Below are 23,003 nucleotides of genomic sequence, written 5' to 3' on the forward strand. Positions count from 1 at the left end.
GTGTGTCTATGTACACAGTCTAAATGGAAGTCCTTGCTCTGAGTGCTTTGCTATCTGAAATTATTTCATAGACAACTGGAGGAAAGGAAATTCTGTTATCCCATTTTACAGACGAGAGGCTAAGGCACAAAAGGTGTTCAGTGGCTTCCTTAGAGTTGTTGATAGAGGGTATGGATAAAGCAGGAAATGAATCTGTTTCCCGAGTCTCTGAACAGGGAGAAATCACAAGATGATTCTTCTGTTCAAAATACAGTGCAAAAGGTGTTTGTGTGTTTTAATGGTCAGTCCTTCATGTCTACGGCGTTTCATGGAAAATTAGTTGAGAAGGAAAGTGAGATTGAGAATATTTTTTCAATCTAAAGGCTTTAGGAATGTCACTGTCCTCCTTATGTGTATGTGCAACACCACAGGAACATGCTGGTCTATGACTGGACATTATAAAATACGCCATAGTGATAATCACTTACAGCCTCTTCCATACTGGCACCTAGCCTAGCTTGACCTTTCAGGTGTTCCTGCAATAGAAATGCTATGTAAGAAAATACATGTCTTTGCTGATTTTTATTTTTTCACTTGAGCAGCATATGCGTTTGATACAGTATTCTAAAATGATTTTTTATTACTGGCAATTTTAGTGAGGTAGGTGAAATTACAGTTTAGGATATCCTCTCTTTGGGTTCCTTTCACTTGTAAGGACTTAGTGTGGAATGAGTCTGGATCTTATTGGTGCTGATTGTGTGGAAACCAGAGGAATTTCTTTAGAGCAGCACGGCAATGGTATTTTTCCTGAGGCTAAATGCACTTTGTACCATTCCTGCATCTTGTCAGAGTAGGCCATGAGAGGGTAGACCCATATGCCAAGCCTGTGTTTGTGCATCAGGCATTTGATTTTAGGGTTCCTGCTATTTTTCCCAAGGTGTGATTTCCTTTTATTACTTATTAGTGAGTATGGACATTCATCATTTAAACGAAAGCTGCTTTGACTGAAAAATGTTATCAAGACGTAGGTTTTCTTTGCCATAGTTTTTTTTAATTGGATAATCCAATTTTAAGCAATAATACAAAACCAAAAAGTGCTCCAAGGTTCTAGAAACTGGCTAAGAACAATCCTTCATGAGAAAGATTTAGAATGAAAATATTCCAAGAGCTTAAATGGTAGTTAGGCAAATGGCACCAGTGAAGTAATTTAAAGCCCAAGCAGGTTGTGATACAGTTTGTATCAGTGTTTTAGCAGATACCACACTTCATGTCAAATAGTGTATTAATTAGTATAAAAATTGCAGTTATGAACTAGCCATGTGCTGTACAGATAGAATGTGTAACCTTTGCTTTGGCCTACTTTCAAAAGCACTTAACATGAAATACGTAGGAAAAATGCATCTCTTAAACTGTTTTACTTGTTCGAGTGTGTTATAAAGTGTGATATCCATAGGGTGTGACTTTTATTAGTGGAAACTGAATGCAGTCAGACTGGAGTTTCAATACTATTTCAAACATTAAATCTCTATTTTAAAAACTGTATTTAGGTTCCCTTTTTTAGTAGTTAAAAACCTCATGGGACTTGATAGCACATAATGCCTGAAGAGATTGCCAGTACAGATAGACTTAAAACACACATTTCCTTGATTTTTTTCCAACAGTAAGATTTAGCAATACTTAATGCTTTTCAAATCCAAGTACTGAAGAGAGATGAGCACACAGGAATCTTTGAATGTGTTCTGTCTTCTCTTCATCCTTTTTTTCATTGTGAAAAGCCTCAACAATCTTGATGGCAGAAGCTATTCTGTATGAAGAGATGGTTGAATACAATTAGGGACAAAATATATGGATTTGCAGAGTGTGAAAATCAAAACAGTAGGAGAAGAAAGTCAGCCTTGATGATCAGGTGAATTCTGAGGTAAACTTAATTCAAGACTGGAGGTTCCCAGAAACATTCTTAAGAACGTCTCCACAGAAAGCTGTATTTTGGATGGTTTTATTGTGTTGTGTTCGAATTCGTGGTGTTGATGATCATTTGGTGGAACTTTTCCTACTTAGATGGCTCTAAGTGGGGAAGCTCCAGTATGCTTGCAGAGAGGGGCCGGTATAGTTGGAATATTTGACTACTATTTCTTCCAAGTATCCTTCAGGTGGACCAGAAGTGTTTGTGCAGCTTTGTGTGTATTTCTGACACATTCCAAATGGAGTTTTTTTGGCTGGAAATATGATGAATGTACTTCATAGAGGGTAACCAGGAGTGTATAAATTCCCTGGCAGTTGAAGCTTTAAATCTGTATCTGCCTGTGTCTCTGAAGTTCAACCATGTGGATCATCAGTAAATAGTAAGCACTGGACCTTCTAATCCTCACTGCTGATGTATTACTGCTTAAGCTGTGGGAGTAATTTTCATCTTCCCTGTGGACCAGGACTAGATGGAGGCTCTAAAATGAAATTTATTTGCTAAAAGCGCATAGTTCAGCAGTAAGAATTGCTGCTGGCATGCTTGTCTCGGGGAGGTGGGAGTAACAATGGGTAGCAGTGAAGGAACCAAAGCCCATAGCTTTAACACCGTTAGAAGGAAGGGCAACATAACTGAGACTTGTTTCTGACTCTGCAGGAAGCCAGCTTATGCAGCTTGTCCATTAACTTTGTGAAAGGAAGAAAGGGAGGAATACTTGATTGCTTCCTAGGGGCAGATTTATAGGGAAAGGTAATTTATTTTATTAGTATAGTTGATGCACAAGAACTTTTCTTCGAACCAAAAAGTATTTTTAGCCATTGTGTTTGACATAATGGTCCCTCTGTTTTTGCTGGTGTTTTTTTTTTTCCCCAATCCAGATTAAAAAAGTCTGATATGGTCGTCATGCCAGTCTATTCTGAAACTATAGCAATCTGCCTCTCACTTTTGGTGAGGGGATTGTATAACATGGCTGTATATGGAATAAATGTGGTGCTTCTTGGTATGTTATTCTTATGTCCCTCATGATATTGAACTTAATTCGAAAGATACCTTTGCATTGATACTGAGTAGATGCCTATCACATTTAAAGTCCCAGATTCTCATTGCCTGAGCCTTTTTAAGTTATGTAGCTCACAAGGGTGGTAACTTAGGGAAGAGATGCTTGATGCTTGTATCATTTTAAAGAAAGTTTTTTTGGTTTTGGTTTTTTTTTTATTACTACTTCTCCTGCAAAAACAAGTTTCATGTGAGGTATTAAAAATACTGTTGGGGGAATGGTGAAAGATTCTTTAAAGCTGGAACATGGGATTTTGGCAAGCAAATAATTGATTGTTCCTGGAACTGAACCATACTGCTTACGAATTCTCAGTTTTAAAATCTTATGGATGAGTACAGTTGTGTGTTTCTAAATCCCTAAGAATAGGTTTTTATGTCCAAAATAATTGCATTACTTCAAAGGGAGGGATTAAGATGGAACAATCCCAAATCCTATCTACTTTAAAAGTTTTATGCGTTCTGTGGCACTCTAATCAGTAAAGTGGAGTTATTGCTAAATTACCTTGCCTCCATATCCTCCAAAACCAAAACTTTGGTCTGTTTACATGTTGGTTCTACAAAGCCAATGTGCATTAGTTTCCTTTACATTCATGAGCTCCTGTGAATATGTAGTACTTTCCTTAGTTGTCCCTCTATGTTTCATTCATGTAAGTAAGAATTAAAATTAAGTTTCTAAGAATATGCATTTCATATTTTCTGACTGCAAAGCTCTTAAAGAATTTCAGTGACTTTCAGATAATACAGGAGAAGGATTAGGATTGGGGAAGATACTGTGTGAATATGCACAAAACAAAATAGATGTGCTCTGTCCAATTTTTCACATTCCAGCCTTTATGTGATGTTCTGCTCTAAAGATTTCCTTGCAAGCAGCTGTTCTTACCATTTTCACAAGTTACAGATCGGGTAAACTCACCCTGTACTGCAAGTGGCGTGTCTCCAGTCTGCTTGCTCTAAGTTTGTTTGCAATGAGAATCTCCAAAAATGCAGTAAATTTCAGATTAGAATTTTTTAGGTAGAACAATTATGAATAAAGCAGTTAATCCACATTTGATGACAGTTTCCCTCAGAATTCTTAGGGGGGGTTGTGTGCACTTTGGCATTAGATTGAGAAGCCAAGAGCAAAAAAACCCACCCTGAAATAGTTGTAACTCTGAATTGTGTTCTGGCTGAAGCTTAAAACTGAACCTACAAAGTCAGTCCTAGTTGCTTTTACAGCTTTTCTGTTTCTTTGGATGAAACCTGGGATCAAACAAAGAGCTTGGGCTAGGAGTTTCCAATTTGAAAGGTAGGAATCTGGCAGCAGAACATTATTAGTGAACCATTTATGATTTTGGAAATAAGTTCCTTTAGTTGTTCTCCAGGTGCCATTGCATATGCTCAGCTTTAAAGGAAAAACTTTCTTTTTGGATCTGGCTGGCTTGCAAGTACTTACTGATTTAGGAGAAGCAGCAAACCTTTATGTGCGTAAAATCTTGAAAGACACAATTTGTAGCTCTGAAGTATTGTTCTTACTTGCTTTCCTTTTTCCCTGATGCCCTCTCCTCTGAAAGCTACATCATTTCTTAATGTGGTAAGCAAAATGAATGAATGAATATATCCATATATATTATATACATATTAATATAAACAATATATATCCATTGTTCTCTCAAGCGTCAGTCACCTCTTGATACCTTTTCTTGATTGTCTTCTAACTTTCTTTGAACATCATTGAGAGAAAGACTGTGCCTCTCAGCTTATGGCTCTGCATGTTTGCACATTAAGTGGACAGTCAATTAAATGAATGAAAATACATGGTTTAGTTGTTCCTCTTAAGTGTGGGACCCTGTAGGCTTATTGAAGTTGTAGATAACATCCCACCATAAGAAGAAATATATTCTTTAATTTGAGTGGAATAATTAGCTAGCTTGTTCATCTTACAGTATGCTGTGTTGTATGTTAAGCAGTAAGCATGCATAACAGGCTTCATTAATTTCTCCTCCATTATTTCAGTTGTAAATTATTCTATTTATTTGTTGTTTATAGCACAAGTCAGTGCTTCTCAAACTAATTTGTCTTGGGTTCCTCTAAAAACAACTTTACCGTTTCTACCACCCTTCCTTTGCAGTCACAATCACCATTCGTGCACCTGTCTTGGCATTGCTTTTCTTCCCCCTCACCTTCCCAAACACCTCGTCTTTTCTCCAACTCTCCTGCCAGGGGTCATGTCCCAGAGTTAAGAGAACACTGGTTTAACTACACACTTTTGGCTTTTGTCCAAATATCCTTATACTAGCAGGTTTCAGTAAAGTTTGTGGGAAATGTGCATTGTTTGAAAGTATTTATTCTGTTGATTTGGGGGGGGGCTTTTTGTTTGTTTTTTTAGAAGGCTTTTAATTTACCAAACATTATTCACACAAGGAAGTTGGAAGAAAATTGTGACAGGCAAACTACAGAAAACTGCTTAGGCAAACTTGTAAATTGTATGAGAGAAATAAGAGCTGGTACCCTTTTTCTTCCATGCTTTGCTGCATTGAATTCCTGGGTTTGACTCAGAGACTTCAGATTTTCACAGTAGGTGGCAAACAGTATAGATTAAACTTGCTTCTATTGTTGTTAAATTGTGGCTTTCAGGACTGTCTGTTCCTTAAAGTAAACAAGTTGACATACATTCAGTGAACAGCTGTGTGAAGCCATGTTGCATACTGAAGAGTTATGCTGTAAATATTTTTTGTAGTATTTCTTCATTACAATGATTTCTTACCTCTCTATCAGACCGACTCATGTGTAAGGTAACCTTCCACATTGCCTTTTTTAAATAGAAACTAAAATAGCTGGGAATGAGGCATAATGAAAAGGCATTTCTACTGGTTTTTTTTTGTTGTTGTTTTTGTTAGTTGGTTTTTGTGGTTTTTTGTGTTTTTTTTTTTAAATAGGATACACTGTAATCTGTGATCTTCAGTCAGCATGTTTGACCCCAAAAATCTGAAAAGACCCCCATGAAGCTAGCTGGCATACGAGTATACATGTGTACATTTAAGGACAGGATTTAAGTCAGCAGCTGTTCAATTCAATATCCTTTCATGACAGGAGGAACTTGAGAAAACCATGTCTAGTTGAAATGGCAGAAGAATTTGTTCAGACAAAATGTAACTACCTATGTGGGAAGTCAGCCATGAAACCATGGATAATGTTGTCATTTTGTGAAAAAATGAGATATTTAATGATCACAAAAGGTCAGGACAATTCTTATACAAATGGAGTATGAGTTCCTTGTGTTTGGTTTAGGAAAGTAAGTTTTGCATGTTCATCTCCCAGATTACTATGTAGTTTTTTTTGTTGTTGATGATGTACCTGGATTATAAAGCACAGTGTCTGGGCCATCTATACAGTCCTGGTTTTGAATTTTTGACTTCTTACAAGATTTTGACTGCTGCTTAAGGTAGAACATTTTTTTTAAAAGGCTAATACGGATGCTTCATAATGTTTTTCCAAGTTACAGGGCTTAAATTGGGGTAATAAGCTGTATTCTGGGAGATGGAGAAGGAATATGCTAAATGTGAACGTGCCTGACAGTTTTAAACAAAGGGAAGTGTATTGTGCCTGCCTCAGGTCACCAGGCATCTACTTACTCCCTTGGAAGGCTGAGCTGTGCTGAGAAAGTCAAAGCATTAAGTATGTTCACATGAAACAAAGGTTCTTCCAGTTCAGAGGAAGGGCCTAATTGATCTACCAGGCAACCTAATACTCTGTCTGAAAGGGACAATTGTGTAAAAGTAATGTGCTAACACCTGGAGATTGACCATTGAATTTTCACAAGTAAGGTAGAAGAAAAATTGGGATCCTTGAACATGTCAGGCTGCTCTTGACAAGGATGTGTTGGGGAAGAATCAGCTAACCAGCTTGTATAACAAGAGGATAACCAGGGGTTGGATGGATCATGAAGTTCCTTCATGCTCAAAAATGATGGTTTTCTTCCCCCCCCAATACATATTTTATAGTGAAGTAAAACCAGTGCTTTATCTTTCATATCTCAGGCCAAATTCTAGATGCAATGCTATGAAGACACATTCAGCTCCTCTGTGGCTGAATTTACGTGCAGTGGCTCTAAAGATGAAGCAGTGTAAAAGTAAATAAATAACAACATAGAACCAAACAAAATCTGTAATTTCTTGTAAATCATTATGTTGCTTACATAAGAAGAAACACAAAAGATACCAACTTATTAAAAGAGCTTTAAAAAAATGTTTTTAAGAATCTAGGTCCCTGTTTCAAATATGAAATAGGCACAGAGAAGGCTATTGCTCCTTGAATTCACTTTTATTAAAACTTACTTCTGCAGTGTCACTGAGATGTTTCTTTAAAATGTTTTTCCCATAATTTGTGCATGCAGCGCAGGAACATAAATACATATATATAAAGCCAAATCTGAAGAAAATTTATGTTTGGAATTGTCAGTTACACCAAGGATATAGTAGTAACAGTACAAACCCATCCACCCGGGGTTTAGAATTCATTCTGCAGTCAGTGGAGTACACAGAAGTTATATTGCACACATTAGCATGGATTATGTATTTTGTTATATTTTGTTGGAAGCAATCCAAAATGCAGGCGTATAAACAGTACAGATAATTAATCTTTTTACTGATGACTGTAGAAACAGAAAATACTTTAACTTGGTTGAAAGCATCAAGAAAGCTTTAAAACGAAAAGAGCAGATGTCAAATATAAAGCTTTTAGTTTACTGAGCAGTGAGTATGATAAACATTGATTATTCATCTTGATGTTAGAGTTCAAAAACAATTGTCCCTTCAGTTTGCCTCATGGGAGCATGAAATTAGGACCATGTGTGCATTGATTAACAACATATGAAAGATGAATCATGATTACTGTTTTGGTCTGGTGCACAAGGCTATGCTTGAGGGGTAGTGATTTCCTACCTCCTTTAACAGATCTCTGTAATTAGTGCTAGCATCTATCTCTGTTTCCTAGTATTGATGTTAAAGTGGCTGTCTGACAGTGCCTATTCACATGCATAAATTGCCTTTATTGAATGAAAGAGTGTTTGCTCAACAGAAGTTGAATGTTGAGTGTATTTCAATATTATTTGTAAAAATGGTTATTCATAGGACAATTCTGAAATCACCAATGCCATCTCTGGCAGGAATTGTCAAATATAAAAAATAGATGTTACTTTCAAATATGAAACAGTATATGTTCTAGATTAAAAGGAAGAGGGGAAAGTACAACAATAAAAATCAAGCAGATTTTAAAAAATTTCTTTCTCTTGTATTTAACTTATGCCTCTGATGGCAGGCATTAGTTAAATTTAACTTTTTTTTTTGAGGTACAATTAGTTAATGTGGTTAAATTTTCATTTAAGCTTTATTTCTGAAAATGTAATCCTACCTTTGTTCCTCTCTGGCATAGTAATGGGTAAAAAGAGTTGTTTTAAGTGCATTTCATTAATAAGTTGTTACCATAAATGAAGTGTAGGTATTAGAAAAATATAAACAAACAAAAATACAGGTTAACTTCATGTAATAGTCTTTGACTGTTATTAATACTTGTGCTCTTTCATGTTGAAAGGTGAATATTTAAATAAAATTAAATGTCTGCACATGCCTTGAACATCCAAATTAGGTATTCATTCTTCAGGAGATTATATGTATTAGTGTTATTCAGAACTGTGCTGATTCAAGATATCTATCTTAGTTGTTCATATGGATTGAGGAACAGATTGAGCGTTGATCTCTGTGATTTGAGATATGTGATATGTGATGGAAATTCTTTCTGGCTTGCTTGCCCAATGTAGATGCAGGATTTGGATCTTAGTTTATCATGTTTTCTGCGGAGTTCTGTGCTTTGAGCTCACATAATATGAGATTTAATGTTGTTATGGATACCCCCCTCACCCCTTTCCCCCATCCCTGCTTTTTTTACAAACAAGGTTATTGGTAATCTCATCTGTGTGCATTTCAACTTTGATTATCTCTTTAAAGACCAGTGGTCTATAGCTCTTCATAAAAGATGTTTTGGCTGTTTTCTTTCCTACGTATTCCTTCTCAGTCGGTGTGTATAGAAGTATGCGGACCAAAGGGATTTTATAGACAAAGCTTCAGGCAATGGAGACTTGCTTTCTAGTAAAGTTCAGAATTAAAAGCTTCGTGTAAATTCACAAATGTTTGTGGTTAATTAACTAAGAATGTGGAGCCCTAAGGCCACAGCATTAGTATTTATAGTTTTAAAGAAAGATGCTCTAAACAAGCTGTCTTAGCTATAAGCCATTTAAATAGCACAATTACTTTATGGCTTAAATAGAAGGGAATGCTTCCTGGAAGAATATATTTTTAAACTCACAGCAGAAAGTACTTCGAGGATTAATACCAAAGTTTAGCTTGATCAAATTTTCTGACTAGGTTACATGTTTTTACTCATATGACAATTAGCTAGTTCAACACTTTAAAGTGACCCTAATTCTCACCCAAATTACTGCAGCCTTTTTTGAACCTTTTATACACTTGGGAGCACAGTTTTACAACCTGTAAGTGCTGCTTAAGTTCAGCAGAGTTTGGCTTATGTTATGTTTACCTTTTGCATCTACTTTATTAATGATTGTGGTATATTGATTTATACTTCTACTGTTACATATTTTGTGCTGTCACCATAATTCCACTAGAAATGCAATTAAAGGTGCAGTAAAAAGCATTGCTTTTTTTTTTTTTTAATTACAGGATATAAAAGATCCTGTCTAAAGAATTAAAACATTTGTGCTAATTTTCACTGGGCTTTGGTGAAATTTGTCTCAAAACTTCAGCTCTAGGAGACAAAAGGAAGACGGGTAACAATTAATTTGATGGTTTATCTGTCTTTATTTATAAATATAAAAAGTCAATAGTTTTGGGGGTTTTTTTTGCATATTGTATCAAACACATAATGTCTTTGCTTTGCTGTAGTACTGAGTTAAATGAGATTTTATATAGCTTAAGAGAAACAGAAAATGAGTTGGAGTAAAACAAATATTAATAGAAAAGTTAAGACTGAAAAAAAATTTACGCCTTCCTGTTTCAGGAAACCTTTTTGTATAACAGCTTGTTTAATGCCAAACTAAATCAAAGTTAAACAAATGAAAAGCCACCTAAGAAGAAAGTGAGATTACAAATTTCACTTTTAACAGTACTATCAAGATCTGCTTTGCTTTCATTCTGTATGTAGTATTTTATGGTTTGTGTTTTTTTTTTTTAAAGGTAACTTAACTCATACCTTATTTTTCTTTCTAAACACCTGTGTCTGACTATGAAGTGAGATGCAGTAAATGTTTACATGTGATCGTAACGACATCTAATTAATGTTGGAGTTCTTTCTGTCCTTTACAATGTAGCTGTAAACCCAGATATAATTCCATGTAAATGGCTCATATTTTTTGTCAAGATAATGGTAAATATGATGTTATTTGCCTTTCAGGGAATGATATTATTCCATAAGAATCAGTGTTACAGTTTTCTACTTTGTGTCTAGTAAGGGTGAGGGTGATGCTATGTTTTGCGTTCCAAAAACAATTTCAGTGGTTTCTGAAGAGTAAGGTATTGCTGTCTCTGAAGTCCAAGGTACTTTTGTGTATGTGTAGAAGAGACACCAGATGCACCAGCTTGCATATGTGTCTGGATTCCTCCCTGGGAGAGCAATGGAATAGTTCTCCTGTTGGTCCTCAAATTCTGCGACACTCAACAAGGATGGCAGTATCTGTTTTAATAGTATTTGATGTTAGGAAAGTGTGTCTGATGTAGCATAATGGATTTCTCTGATATGCACTTCTGCTGGAAGAGTTAAGGGATATAATTATCTCAATTATTCCAGTTGGAAAATCCACTGTTTCATTTGTTCTTCTTTAACTATTTATTGATTTTAGCCAATAATCAATGGGAAGATCGAAATTTAAATTCTCCATCTGTGTTTTTGTCTAAGTAAGCTCTTCTCGGCCAGAATTTCTTCCGAATATTTACAATACATGGTAAAATGATTTGGGCCTCTATATGGGGGCCTCTTACATAAATAAATACAACAGGAAAGTAATCCAGCGCATAAACTGCGTAAGACTCAAAGCACGTGGAAGTATAAATTCCACAAGAATGGTATCAGGCACAGAAACATAAATTACATATAAATATATCTGTATAAAATAATTTAATGAAGGGTAGGTGTGGGCACATATCTAGACACTGGACATCGATAGTCTCTCTGTAGTAAGAGTTTCTCCCATGTACAATTCAGACACACTGATGAACCAGGCCATAGATTTTGTGTCCTGGCTTATCATACCTCAGCTTATGTTAAGCTTTGAATTCTGTGTAGTTCTTGTGAGCATTGAATAATATTAGACTTAAAAAAAAAAAAAAGGATGACTTGATTGTAGATGAATTTTGAGTGCTGAAAATTTGGTGGGTTAGTTTGCCCAACTGACAAATAGGTAATAGAGTCCTTTAGCCACCTGTTCTGAGGTAGTTAACGGGATGAGGAGTGTCTGGAAGGTGATGAGTGCTCTTTCATCAGTTCTTCTACTGTTTTGCTCCTACCTTTAATTTCTTTCCTGCAACTGACCTTCACCAAGAAAATAGAGCTAAAGTGCTATGACCACAGTGCTTAGCAGTGACATTCCTTCTTCTGTGTGTTAGAACTTCTTATACTCTTTTTCACAACTGTGGAATTGAGATCAGCTTTTTCAGACTGACATTCTTCTCTCTTCTTTCTCTCTTCTCTTCTTTTACATTGTGTTTGCCCTGGGGAACCCAATTTGATTTTTCATTAATCCTCGATTAATAGGTGTGGGTTTTTTATGGGCATGATAAACCTATATGGTCGAAGTTGAGAATGTCACATAAGTTTGTTTCAAAAATAAGCTTCTATGATTCACATCTACTGGGCAAGTTGTACTACCAAAGTCACAATTTCATGTCTTCATGCAAATATTGTATTTGGACTTTCATTTCTCTTTGTTTTCACTTCTTTGAGTATTACATTTGGAAAGTTGATGACAGGTGAGTGCATGCAAGTATATGCAATCTTTTCTGTCATTGCCTGTGTTCAGACTGATGGATGCTATGCCCAAACAGAAGGAAAAAAATCATGAATTCTATGATCCTGCAACAAACTATTTACAAAATAAAAATCTACATAAGTTCAAAGTAGCTTGCTTTATTCAAATTATTTTCTTGATATTTCTCTACAGGGGCTGTCATCAGTCACCAAGAACAACGGACTACTCAATATCACCTTTAAATATGACAGTAAGTTGAAAATTTGCACTATATTCACAAAAATCAAGGACTCCATCACAGTTGTCAGTATATAGCAACATGTGTCTTAAAAATGGCTCTAAGAATAGCATGAACTCTTTAGTATTGACATAATTTTAAAATCTAGATTTGTTTTTGGTGCGTCTGGTGGATCTTCTCCTTCCTGTGTATAATAAAATGACTTAATAATTTGTAGTAGTTTCACTTTCAGATTGACATACATCATCTGCCCAGTATTTGGCTGGAAAATTATAGAGAATGATTTTATTCTGTGAAAGAATGTAGCCATTGAAAGGTTCACTACACACGAAGTCATAGGAAAGGATTATTTCAAGCTTTATACATCTTTGATGTGTAATTTTTGGGGAAAGTGGTGTAAAGTGCCTCAAGGTAGAAAACGTGTAGTTCGTATTTGAATATATTAAAAATGTGTCTTTGCAAGAATTAATATTGAGTATGAATATTGAAGATGCGTAGAATCTCTTCATCTAGTTGAAGTAGTTGGAACTTTTCGTTAGCTACAGTGTTAAAGGACCAGGTTAGTGGAAAACTGCTGTTTACGTTTTCAGTGAAGACAGATGGTTTTAGTCCTGTAGCAGATGTGGTCTGTTTTGCAGCTAAACTAAGAAGAAAGTAATCTCTAGCATAATAACAGTAATAAGCAGGTTGCAGCAATAATACTTCAAACCTCCTCAAACATCTGCTAAATAGCTGTGTCTTTTTGTTTTAATTTTTTAAAGGTTTTTGTCATCTATGTTGTCTATAGTCAGTAAAGTATGACTATTGACTACATTGGGAATTTATCCTTATTTGGGCAGTTAGTGGCCATCATCAATATAAACTCAATGTACAGTCAAGAGAAGGTCCTAATTTACAGCACGAATATTAATGCCAATGCAAGTTACAGGTTGGGTTTTTTGCCTACTCAAAGAAATTAGATACTGAATGTGGGTATAATTTCATCATTGAGAACATGTATCAGGAAACCTAACAATAGTGCTTTTGTTTCATTCTGATCATCTTGTTGCTCCTCTATTTTTACGTTAATTTCTGAATTTGAAATCCTTCACTGTGAATTTTTTAAAATCTAATTTGATGCTAATATTTAAAATGAGCAAAATTTAAGTATGTCAGATTGTACAAGAGGTAAGTGGTCACTACAAAAGACTTATTTTTTTTTATCTACATAAAGAAAAACAAGAAATAATACCAGTCAGAACAGAGATCCCCACATATAGTTAACACAATGGAGTCTCTTTAAGTCCCGTATCTGTCATGTTTTTTCCATTAATTCTGGCACCAGGAACTGTGTTTAACCAATGACAAGTGTTAATTCAAAATTCTGCTGGCACTGCATGCTTCCTGGACAAAGGAGTTATTTGAGTTCTGCAGTACTAGAAAAAGAGTTCCCTGATATCAAGGCTGAAGAGTTTGTATAATATGGAAATACATACTTATCGTGAATAAGCCAGCACAAAAGAGAATTTGACTTGCTGGCTGGGACTTAAAGGCTTTTATTTGTCACACAGCAACTCTAGCGAACTGTGTTTTATGTTGTTAAATCAGTTGGTTAGATTATTTATTCAGGTGAAGAACAAATGTTTGTATGTTTTAGTATTTTCATTTGTATTCAAGTAAAAGAAGTGGTTTTCTGAAAAGTGCAATTTTCCCCTTCTGTTTTCTTCCTAAATCTGTTGTTCTTTAAAAATGTAAATCAGTGACTCACAGTCAAACTTGAGACGTTTGTGCTATATTCCATTTTGGCAAATTGTCATTTGACCATAAAATTTTAGTAACCAGGATCCAAAATCTTGGGCTTGCTGTTAATTAGATCCAGACCTAGCAGAAAAACTGTTACTTCAAACTTTCCATTGAAAGAGATACTCTATTCTCCTAAGAGGAAGTTCATGCTGTCATTGAGTTCACTCGTAGCAACAGAATTCTACAAACAGCAAAGTAAGTACCAACTGCCCAGCATTTGTAAAAGGCAATGTCGTACAAACTGTTCTATTCTTATTTGCATGGCAGTTACATAAAAGATCCCTTACCATTGTTATTCACAGTAAGAAGCCATTTTCTAAAACTGCTTTTCAGTTAATAGTTTTCCTTTCCTTGCCTTTAAGATCACACCTCTGAATTAAATTCGAATTTCCTGCATTGGCTTATCGTAACACTTGGTTTTTCGTGTTTCGTTTCTACAAACTCTGTATAGACAAATACATAGCATATAGATTATCTCAGTTTTTTAGAGTTAATCATGAGTCAGCAATATATAGTCTACTGGTCAACTTTTTCTGGATTTTGTTGGCTTCACTAGTTCAAAAGCAGAATGTTTGTTCCTACACATCTTAATGTGCTCTGGAACTATTGAATTCTCTGGCCACTACTTCTCTTCCTGCCACAAAAGATGACTCTAAACATTGTAATGCTTTAAAAGTAATAAAATTCAGGGTCATTTGTTTTCTTGTTTTGAATGCATGAACACATGGTCGAGTTCAATAACAAAATCAAGAATGGTTTTTTTATATTTTATTTTCTTAATGAAAGCTGAGGTTTTCTATAATTGCATGTTTGCAGAGCTATAACTTAAGGGAGGACACTGTTTTTGTGAGGATAACAAGACAAAACTAGTTCTGACTGGATCCAGTGGCAGGAAAATGATCTGGGGATATGGCTATTGAATGGATGACAGACATGAGATGGATTTAGGCAGTAGGTTCTTTATGGTCAGGATCAAACAGTGTCGTGGTTAAAAAGCACTTATTGAGTACCAGTTCTAAAGCTTCATGTTGTTCATTGTTCTCATACGTGCCTGATCATTGACCAATATTCTCTTGCTCTAAGCTCTGTACATGCACAAAATTAATATCAGTCCTCATATTCTTTTGAGTAATTAGTGAGGAAAAGTTATTCTCTTTTAGGAGTCCCAACATGTCGTTTTTACACTGTGGTACAGGCTATACTGGTATTATAAACTGGTAATTTCCTTTGGTGTCCTGTGAACTAGGGTTTTGCAAGTGGTGAAGGTGGTTGTGCTCAGTGATTTGGAAAGTTTTGTGGTTTTCAGAGTCCTGAAACAAAAGCTTAATTTAGATTTACTATACAATACTTATTTTTATAGAATAAATAGTGCACATGTACTTTTACTTTGCTCAATATTGAAGAAAAATTAGGAAATTAACTTAACTCTTTATTTACATGGAAAGGTGCAGGTCATGTTGGAAACTGGTTGCTTGAATAGATCTTTAAGATTAGGTGCTGTTGGCAGATTAAGATTTAATTGCCCTGGTATGGCACAAGAACGTCGGTTAGAATGTTTTTCCTAAAGCATTTATTTCTCCGTATTTTTAGACTGTACACCTTATCTGAATTCAGTGGGAAAACACGTGATTGGAGATGTGCAGAATATAACTATCAGTCAGTATGCATGTTATGAACAGGTTGCAGTGACGATACTTTGGACAGCAAATGCCGTTGGTAAGTAGTAGAGGGAAATGGACTAATTCATCATGTCTTCGATAATAACTTCTTGCTGATCGGTATTAGGTAAAATAATTAAATTATGCTTGGAATCATTGAAACAAACTGCTTAGGAAGGAAGAAATTCTTAACAGCTTTGCAAAGCTGCTATTTTTACTAGCTCACTTGAAATACCCTTAAAAGTAGGATGCTCTCTGCAGCCATACACTGCTTTTTACTATTCCAGTTTGTTGAATTTTTCCTGCTCTTCAGAACTGTGTAATAGCCCTGATTTTATTCTCTGCCCCAAGGCATTGGTGCATTTCAGTGGCATTGATTGAGTTTAATTGCCAATACACTTAAAGATTCATTAGGATGCAGATTGTCTTACAGGTGGAAAACACTATTTAATCATAGCTATACAAACTTTAATGTGTTTCTTTGTCAGGTCTGGTCACTAACAGTATTCCTCAATCACTTAAATGTCACTGGGAGTAACTTGTTGCCCACTAGAGCAGTAGTCTCCAAAGTGGGGGGTGCACAAGGTGATCCATTGGGGCACGTGTAGAAAATTTTAGAACTTCTATTTGCGTATTTTTAAAATCTTGAACAGAAAACCTAAGCTATATATATGGATTGACACTGGCACCCTTACTTGGTCTCTGTGTCAGATGTTCATGTTTCACGTGTGGTATATGAGGTATCCTAAAGGAAGAGTGGGTGTTCTACAATGTGGAGGGTTTCACAGTGGTGCCCTCACTCTTTCATTTGCTTTCAGCATATTGTGACTTATTGCAGTGTATATGTGCCAGGTTAAGTGGATTTACCGATTATATTATCTAGTTTTAACTAAACTAGCAATCACGATGAAATGGACAAGTGGCTTAAGATAGTTGAAGGTAATACTAATAATGTGAGCATATGCGAACAACAAGAAAATAGTAGAGCTGACAGTTCCCCTACTCCTGGTACAGGCTCTTTGTCAGCCACATTAGAAGGTAAAAACAATTACTATCCAATCAGTTCTGATAAAAAGTTGGCCAAAATTATCAAGATTATTTGAAATACAGATTTACACCTGCCATTGTTAATGATGAACTTTGCCGAAAGCACATAGCGTGCCTTGAGATATTAGCTAGTACTGTGAAGCCATCACGATTAGCAAGACATTTGAAAACTGAGCATCTGGAACATGAAGACAAACCTCCACAATTTCTCAGCGATGTTTGAAGCTATGCAATACTCAATAAAGTACAAAATTTCACTGAACTTAATGATAAATCTTTGGAAGCCTCTTTTTGTGAACTCTCTTTTGAGATTTCTTACTCAATAGTGAAAGACAAAAAGCCACATACCACTGGGGAAACACTTGTTCTTCCTGCAACAGTAAAACTGGCTGAAATAATATGGGGAAATTACGGAATGAAAAGAAGGATTCTGGCATAACGTTACAGAGATGGCACCACACGTGAAATTCAGTCATTGCATCATTCATAGGGAAACTATTGCAGCAGTGAATTTGGAGCCAGAACTGCACAAGATGTCATCAGTGGTTAGTTTTATAAAAACAAGACATTTAAATACTAGAATCTTTACAGTACTTTGTAATGAGATGGGGAGTGACCATGAAAATTTTTTGTGCCACTGGGAGGTTCACTGGTTATCTTGTGGTAAAGTGCTTAGGAGTTGTCAAGCTCAAATCTTTGAGTTAAGCATTCTTCTTTGACAAAAAGACAAGTCTTCCAAATTTGCTGACCTTTTCTGTGATGCCGAGTGGCTGTCAGTAGTATGCTTGCTACCTAGCAGATACTTAAAAGAAAAAAAACAAAACAAAAAACAAACCAAAACCACATTTAATGTGTCTCTTCAAGGTAAAGGTGACATTTTAACAATGAGTGAGAAGTAGCTGCTTTTCAAAAGAAACTGATGCTATGGAAAGAGCTTTTTGAACATGAATGTTTGAAATGTTTCCTTTGTTATGTCATTTTGTTGCTGAAAACAATGCCACCTTCTCACCTATAAAACTATCATGTTTTTACACTTAAATCAGGAAACAGAATTTCCTAGCCTGTTTAAAAATCTTCTTAATGCAGAGTTTCAGTGCGTTTTGAACCCATTTGTTAAAAATACAAAAATGCAACACATTCTGATTAGTTTGCAAGAAAACTGACATCAGGGAAGATACAAATTTACTAGCCAAATTTCAAGAAAAACCTTTGCATAATTGGAGGATGAAAGTGAAAAATGAGTATCATGATTTAGTAAATGCAGCCGATGATGCACTTCCTTCATTTGGATCCATGTATCTTTGTGAGGTTCTTTTTTCTGCTATGATAGCCATTAAAACCAAGTAACGAAATTAACTGAACTTAGAACTAGACCTTCAAATTGCCTTATCATAAAGCGTTAAACCAAGTTTTAAAAAAAAAACAAAACAAAGCCTATTCAATCACATAGCTGTCACTCAAAAATATATATTATTATTAATATTTAAGTGGGAATAAAATTTTTATATAATTAATAAAATTATTTTAAAAGTTGTTTTTAATCTTTATCTCATGCTTTTTGTGTGTGTGTGTATATTTTATAATGTACATTAATATATTACCACAGTAGTACCTATGTATATTTTATAAATATACTGGGGGCTTGTGGTCAAAATTTTTTTTGTTGATAGGAGTGCATGATCAAGAAGATTTGGAGACTGCTGTGCTATAGTGCACTCTCTCTGTACCAACACCTGCTCATAATTTCTTTTTCTTCACACTAATTGAGGTCCTAAATAGAGTAACTTAATATAAACTCATTGTTTTTTAGTCACCAGTGTTTAGCAAATAAGAGGTGGAGTTTCCTTCTTGAATGTTTTTAATACTTCATTAAAGAATTTTAAATGCAAAGGTGCTTTTCCATAACAATGAAATAATTCTAGTTAGAGTTAAGCACAATAGTTTTCAAAATTAAAACAGAAATCTGTTTTTTTTCATGTTCTTCTTCTCATACAGCAGAGTCTGAACTTGATATTTCATGGTTCCTACTCCCTCAAAAAGCTTTTAAATCAGGTTTTTTTTATAATTTAGTGAGAGCTGGAAGCTCCCATTTATGTGGTAGGATTGCATCCTAAATGATGAGATATAGCTAATAATGCAAATGTGTATTTATTAAGCTTGATATAAATTTTTTAGCCTAGACCTGCATTTATTAAATCAAACATTTTAGGTAAGAAAAACTCATTTTTTGTGGCCTCCCAGTATTAAATCATGCTTTCATAATTTTTTAAACTAAAAAAACCCAACTAATTTCTGGAGTTGAAAAGAGTATATGAAAATTACACTTGTTTCTGCAAAACTGCAGTTGAAAGCATTTGATAATCTTCAGCTGCAGACTGGATGAATCAAATCTCTATGGGAAACAAAGCTTGGTGTTCTTTCTTGTAATGATCAGAGGTTAATCCTTTGGAAAGCGTGAGGACAGAACTGCCGTTGAAACATCTCGGGTAACATGGAGGCTGAACACTTTCTCTTTCATGGTCTTCATGTAAGCACAAATAGTGCTTTTGTTCTGTGGAATATCAAGAACACATTGGGCAACTCATGGTCTTTATCTTCTACAAAATTATAAAACATTAACACCACCAACACCCCCCCCCCCCAAACCATGAAAACTAGCGAAACAGAGGAGGTCTGTGGTAAATCATACATTTGGGTGGTTTTTTTAAATTATTTTGACAAGCATAGCATAAACTCAAAGTAATCCATTTTGATTTAGGTAGCATTTAGCTTATGAAGGCTGTGGCTGTGTCTTTGATAAATATCTATTCTGATAAATATCTATCTGTAGTGCTGCTGAAAAGATGTAATTAGATGGAGTAGTGGTAGTTAGTCTTGAGGAACTGTGCAGTGACTTTGATACCTGAGCCACAAAACTATCACAGGGTAACACTCTGGTATTGTCCTCTGACATTTACATCGCTATGACTCAGTTTAGTCATGTAATGAAGTAATTCCATGATTTGAACATTGCAAAGAAATGTAAAGACACTGTGCTGAGAGTTAGTTGTGTTAGAGTAACTTGAAAAAAATGGGTGTAGTTCTGGCATCAGTTACAAATAACTGGAAGTATTCACGCACTGGAATAAATTCCATTCCATTTAAGTCAAGTTTTCTGTTATCCCATGCTATACTAGAACTAAAGAAGTTGTAACAATGGCTATCACTTTAATCTGCTAGTCTCGGAAATGATAGGAAGATGTTATAAAGGAGTATTTCTATAATTTGCTAGCAAAATGTTATATTTAATTGCTAATAATGGAAATGTGAAGTTACTATAAAATACTCCTGAGGGTGATGAAGGAAATGATAACTTACATTGCAGTGATAATTTGGAAGCCCCAGCTGAGATGTGGGCCCCTCTGCTCTAAGCATTACACAAGTATGTAGTAATTGCAGCCTTTGCCAAAGACTGAATTCTAAATAGGCAAGATAGAAAATGTGGGAAGAACTGACATACAACAACAGATATTAAAACACGAATGTTATTTCATATGAATGGTAAGTTTTATTTTTAAAGACAAATATATTCAAATTACATAAAATACCACATTATGCATTTTGAAATATTAGTCTTCTAATTAAATGCCCTGCTGTTTGCAGGGATTGAATACCTGAAAGGATTTCGAGTAATACTTGAGGAGTTAAAATCAGAGGGAAGACAATGCCAGCAGATGGTTTTAAAAGATCCGAAGCAGCTCAGCCCCAGTTTTAAACGAACAGTAAGTGTTTTGTTTCAAGAAAAGTTTCATAGTTGCTTGATTGTGTGAGTAGTCTTGAAAGTGTTCCTATGCTGCATATAAATCTCTCTCTATCTAAGCATATACACAATGTGCTGTTTACTAGGATGCAAGTCGCTTCCTAAAAGTATTACTCTTTAAACTAGTGGTAGTTGTTGCTCCAGAGACAGATCTAGTCCCCTTCTATAGAAGCTTTCCTGAAACTGGAAGCTGTCATTTGGGTGGCTCTGGAGTACAGGTGCACATCTGTAATAGTCCACATCCAACTCAGTTTTGAGATCCCTCATGTCCATTTGCAATGGAGGAGTGGATAAAGGATTCTTAATGTATTAATTTCTGTTTATGTTTGCAAAAGCGTGGGCTTGTTTTGAAAGATACTTTCAGTTATAGTACTTGTTTTTACAATATGTTGCAATCTTGTCTTTTTGTAGGGAATGGAATCCCAGCCCTTTGTAAATCTGAAGTTTGAAACAGATTACTTTGTAAAGATTGTTCCTTTTCCTTCCATTAAAAATGAAAGTAATTACCACCCATTTTTCTTCCGAACTAGACGTAAGTATTGCATACAATATAGTATTGCATATCATCTCTTCACCAATGGGTGCGTCCCCCCACCCCAGCTTTTTAGTTTTCCCAACAAAGGAATGTAGTAGGTGAAGATGTTAGCTGAGTCTGGGTTAAGATAGTTACTGACATAGTCTTTGGAGGAAGATCTGGGTGCAACGTAGAAAGAATTCGGGTGCCGCAGATAAATATGTGGTATATGATAATACGTGTTAGGCAACAACCAGAAGAAAAGTCTCAGGTAGGCCTGAGATTACCTCATGTTTGCTTACAGCAGGATTACTCCCATGGTTCTCAGGAACATTTGACTCATGGTTTGCTCCTTCTCCTCTCTGGACATTGTGGAGAAGCTCAGGTTGTTTTTAGTTTTGAGATCACGGTTTCAAAACCAGGTATCTAGAGATGAGTATATATAAAATTAGATAGCAACAAATCAAGTTGAATTTCTCAAAATTACATAGCAGTTCTCACTGGAGTTAGAAGAAACTTGAATAAGCTCCTCAGTGCTTAAACTGTATAATGAGAAACTGCAAGTACCTTTTGGAGTGAAATGTTGATATTTGTCCTGCTTAGGGTTTTTTTTTTTTTCTCCTTAATTCTTAAAATATTTCTTAAAATATTTTCAAGTCTGTCTGTTGATGCAGACCGTAGTAATGTTTGTCTTTGTAATAGTGCTCAGCATGCTTATTTACTTGGAGTAAATGTATTTAAGGCTGTTTCAACTTCCTCTCCTGCTGTGCTGTGCCTGGTGCTATCCCTTTTGTCTCACTAAGGAATGCTATTTTCAAATTAATGAACTTGTGTTTCGCATATAAAGATGAGAAGGGACTTGAAATCATAACAAAGAAGCTAAGTTTGCAAAATATATTTACTCCATGCATATTAGAGACTGAGAAAGAAATGGGGGTATTGTCTTCAAAATTATGAACTCTCTTCTTTTGCCCTCCTTTTTTCTGTTTGCATAGCATAGCATTTTGATACTGTATCATTAATAATTTTTGTGTGTATTTGTAGCATGTGAATTGTTGCTACAGCCAGAAAACCTTGTCTGCAAACCTTGTAAGTAAAGTGTAATACTTTCTGTATATTCATCTTACAAAAAGTTACTGTACTTGAAGAGCCACTTTTTTTCTAATTCATTAATATCTCTTCTGACAGACTGGAAGCCAAGGAACCTGAATGTTACCCAGCAGGGTTTTAACATGCAAGTGTCCTTTGATCATGCACCTCACAACTTTGGGTTTAGATACTACTTTCTTCACTACAAACTTAAGCATGACGGGCCATTTAAGCAAAAGACCTGCAAGCAGGTACGTCGCTGAGTTTTGCAACTCTTACAAGCACAAAACCTATTAACATTAGATGTTCTAAGGTTTTACAGAAACCTTAAAAACTTAATATAGTATAGAATGCTATCAGTTTTAAATTTTTTAAACTATTTGGTACTGTTTATATAAATAATAATTGTATTGTGATAGCACTCATCAGTCAAAACCAGGCTTGAGGGCTCTATTGGAGCTGGATAATATAAGCAAATGGGAGGAGACTGTTCTCTCTCGAAGACACTACAACTAATTAGTACTTCAAACTGCAGTTTTATTATGTTTGTTATACATATTATTTTTTACTTTTTTATTTCACCTTTGCACCAAATTAACCACTTTATAGATTACCCATCTGAGATGGTATCACAAGATAGCCGTCATTTTAGTTTGTGCATGGCATTAGGCTCTCTGTGATTTTGTACAGCTGTGTGCCTAAATCTTATTATGGGAGCTGCAATTTGCTGTATTATTTTCCTTAACTTTGGTTAGTATTCAATGGTAAGTTTGTTCTCAGTGGTCAACCTTTCATCCAAAGTCTCTGAAAGCTGGGGAGCTCCAGGGCATAATGTAGAGTTTATATATTAGACCAAACTTCTAAGTTG

General features: G+C 35.3%; 1 protein-coding gene across 1 annotated transcript in view; it reads left to right on the forward strand.

Annotated features, from left to right (window-relative positions):
• IL17RD (interleukin 17 receptor D) overlaps nucleotides 1-23,003 on the forward strand; it is a 53,163-nt gene that overhangs the window by 16,975 nt on the left and 13,185 nt on the right. Inside the window, exons 2-7 of the mRNA XM_075052720.1 lie at nucleotides 12,201-12,258; nucleotides 15,619-15,744; nucleotides 20,376-20,494; nucleotides 20,944-21,064; nucleotides 22,091-22,135; nucleotides 22,235-22,386. Of these exons, the coding sequence (XP_074908821.1) occupies nucleotides 12,201-12,258; nucleotides 15,619-15,744; nucleotides 20,376-20,494; nucleotides 20,944-21,064; nucleotides 22,091-22,135; nucleotides 22,235-22,386 (621 nt within the window). The remainder of the gene's footprint in view (nucleotides 1-12,200; nucleotides 12,259-15,618; nucleotides 15,745-20,375; nucleotides 20,495-20,943; nucleotides 21,065-22,090; nucleotides 22,136-22,234; nucleotides 22,387-23,003) is intronic.

This window comes from Buteo buteo, chromosome 21 (assembly GCF_964188355.1).
Source record: "Buteo buteo chromosome 21, bButBut1.hap1.1, whole genome shotgun sequence".
NCBI lineage: Eukaryota > Metazoa > Chordata > Aves > Accipitriformes > Accipitridae > Buteo > Buteo buteo.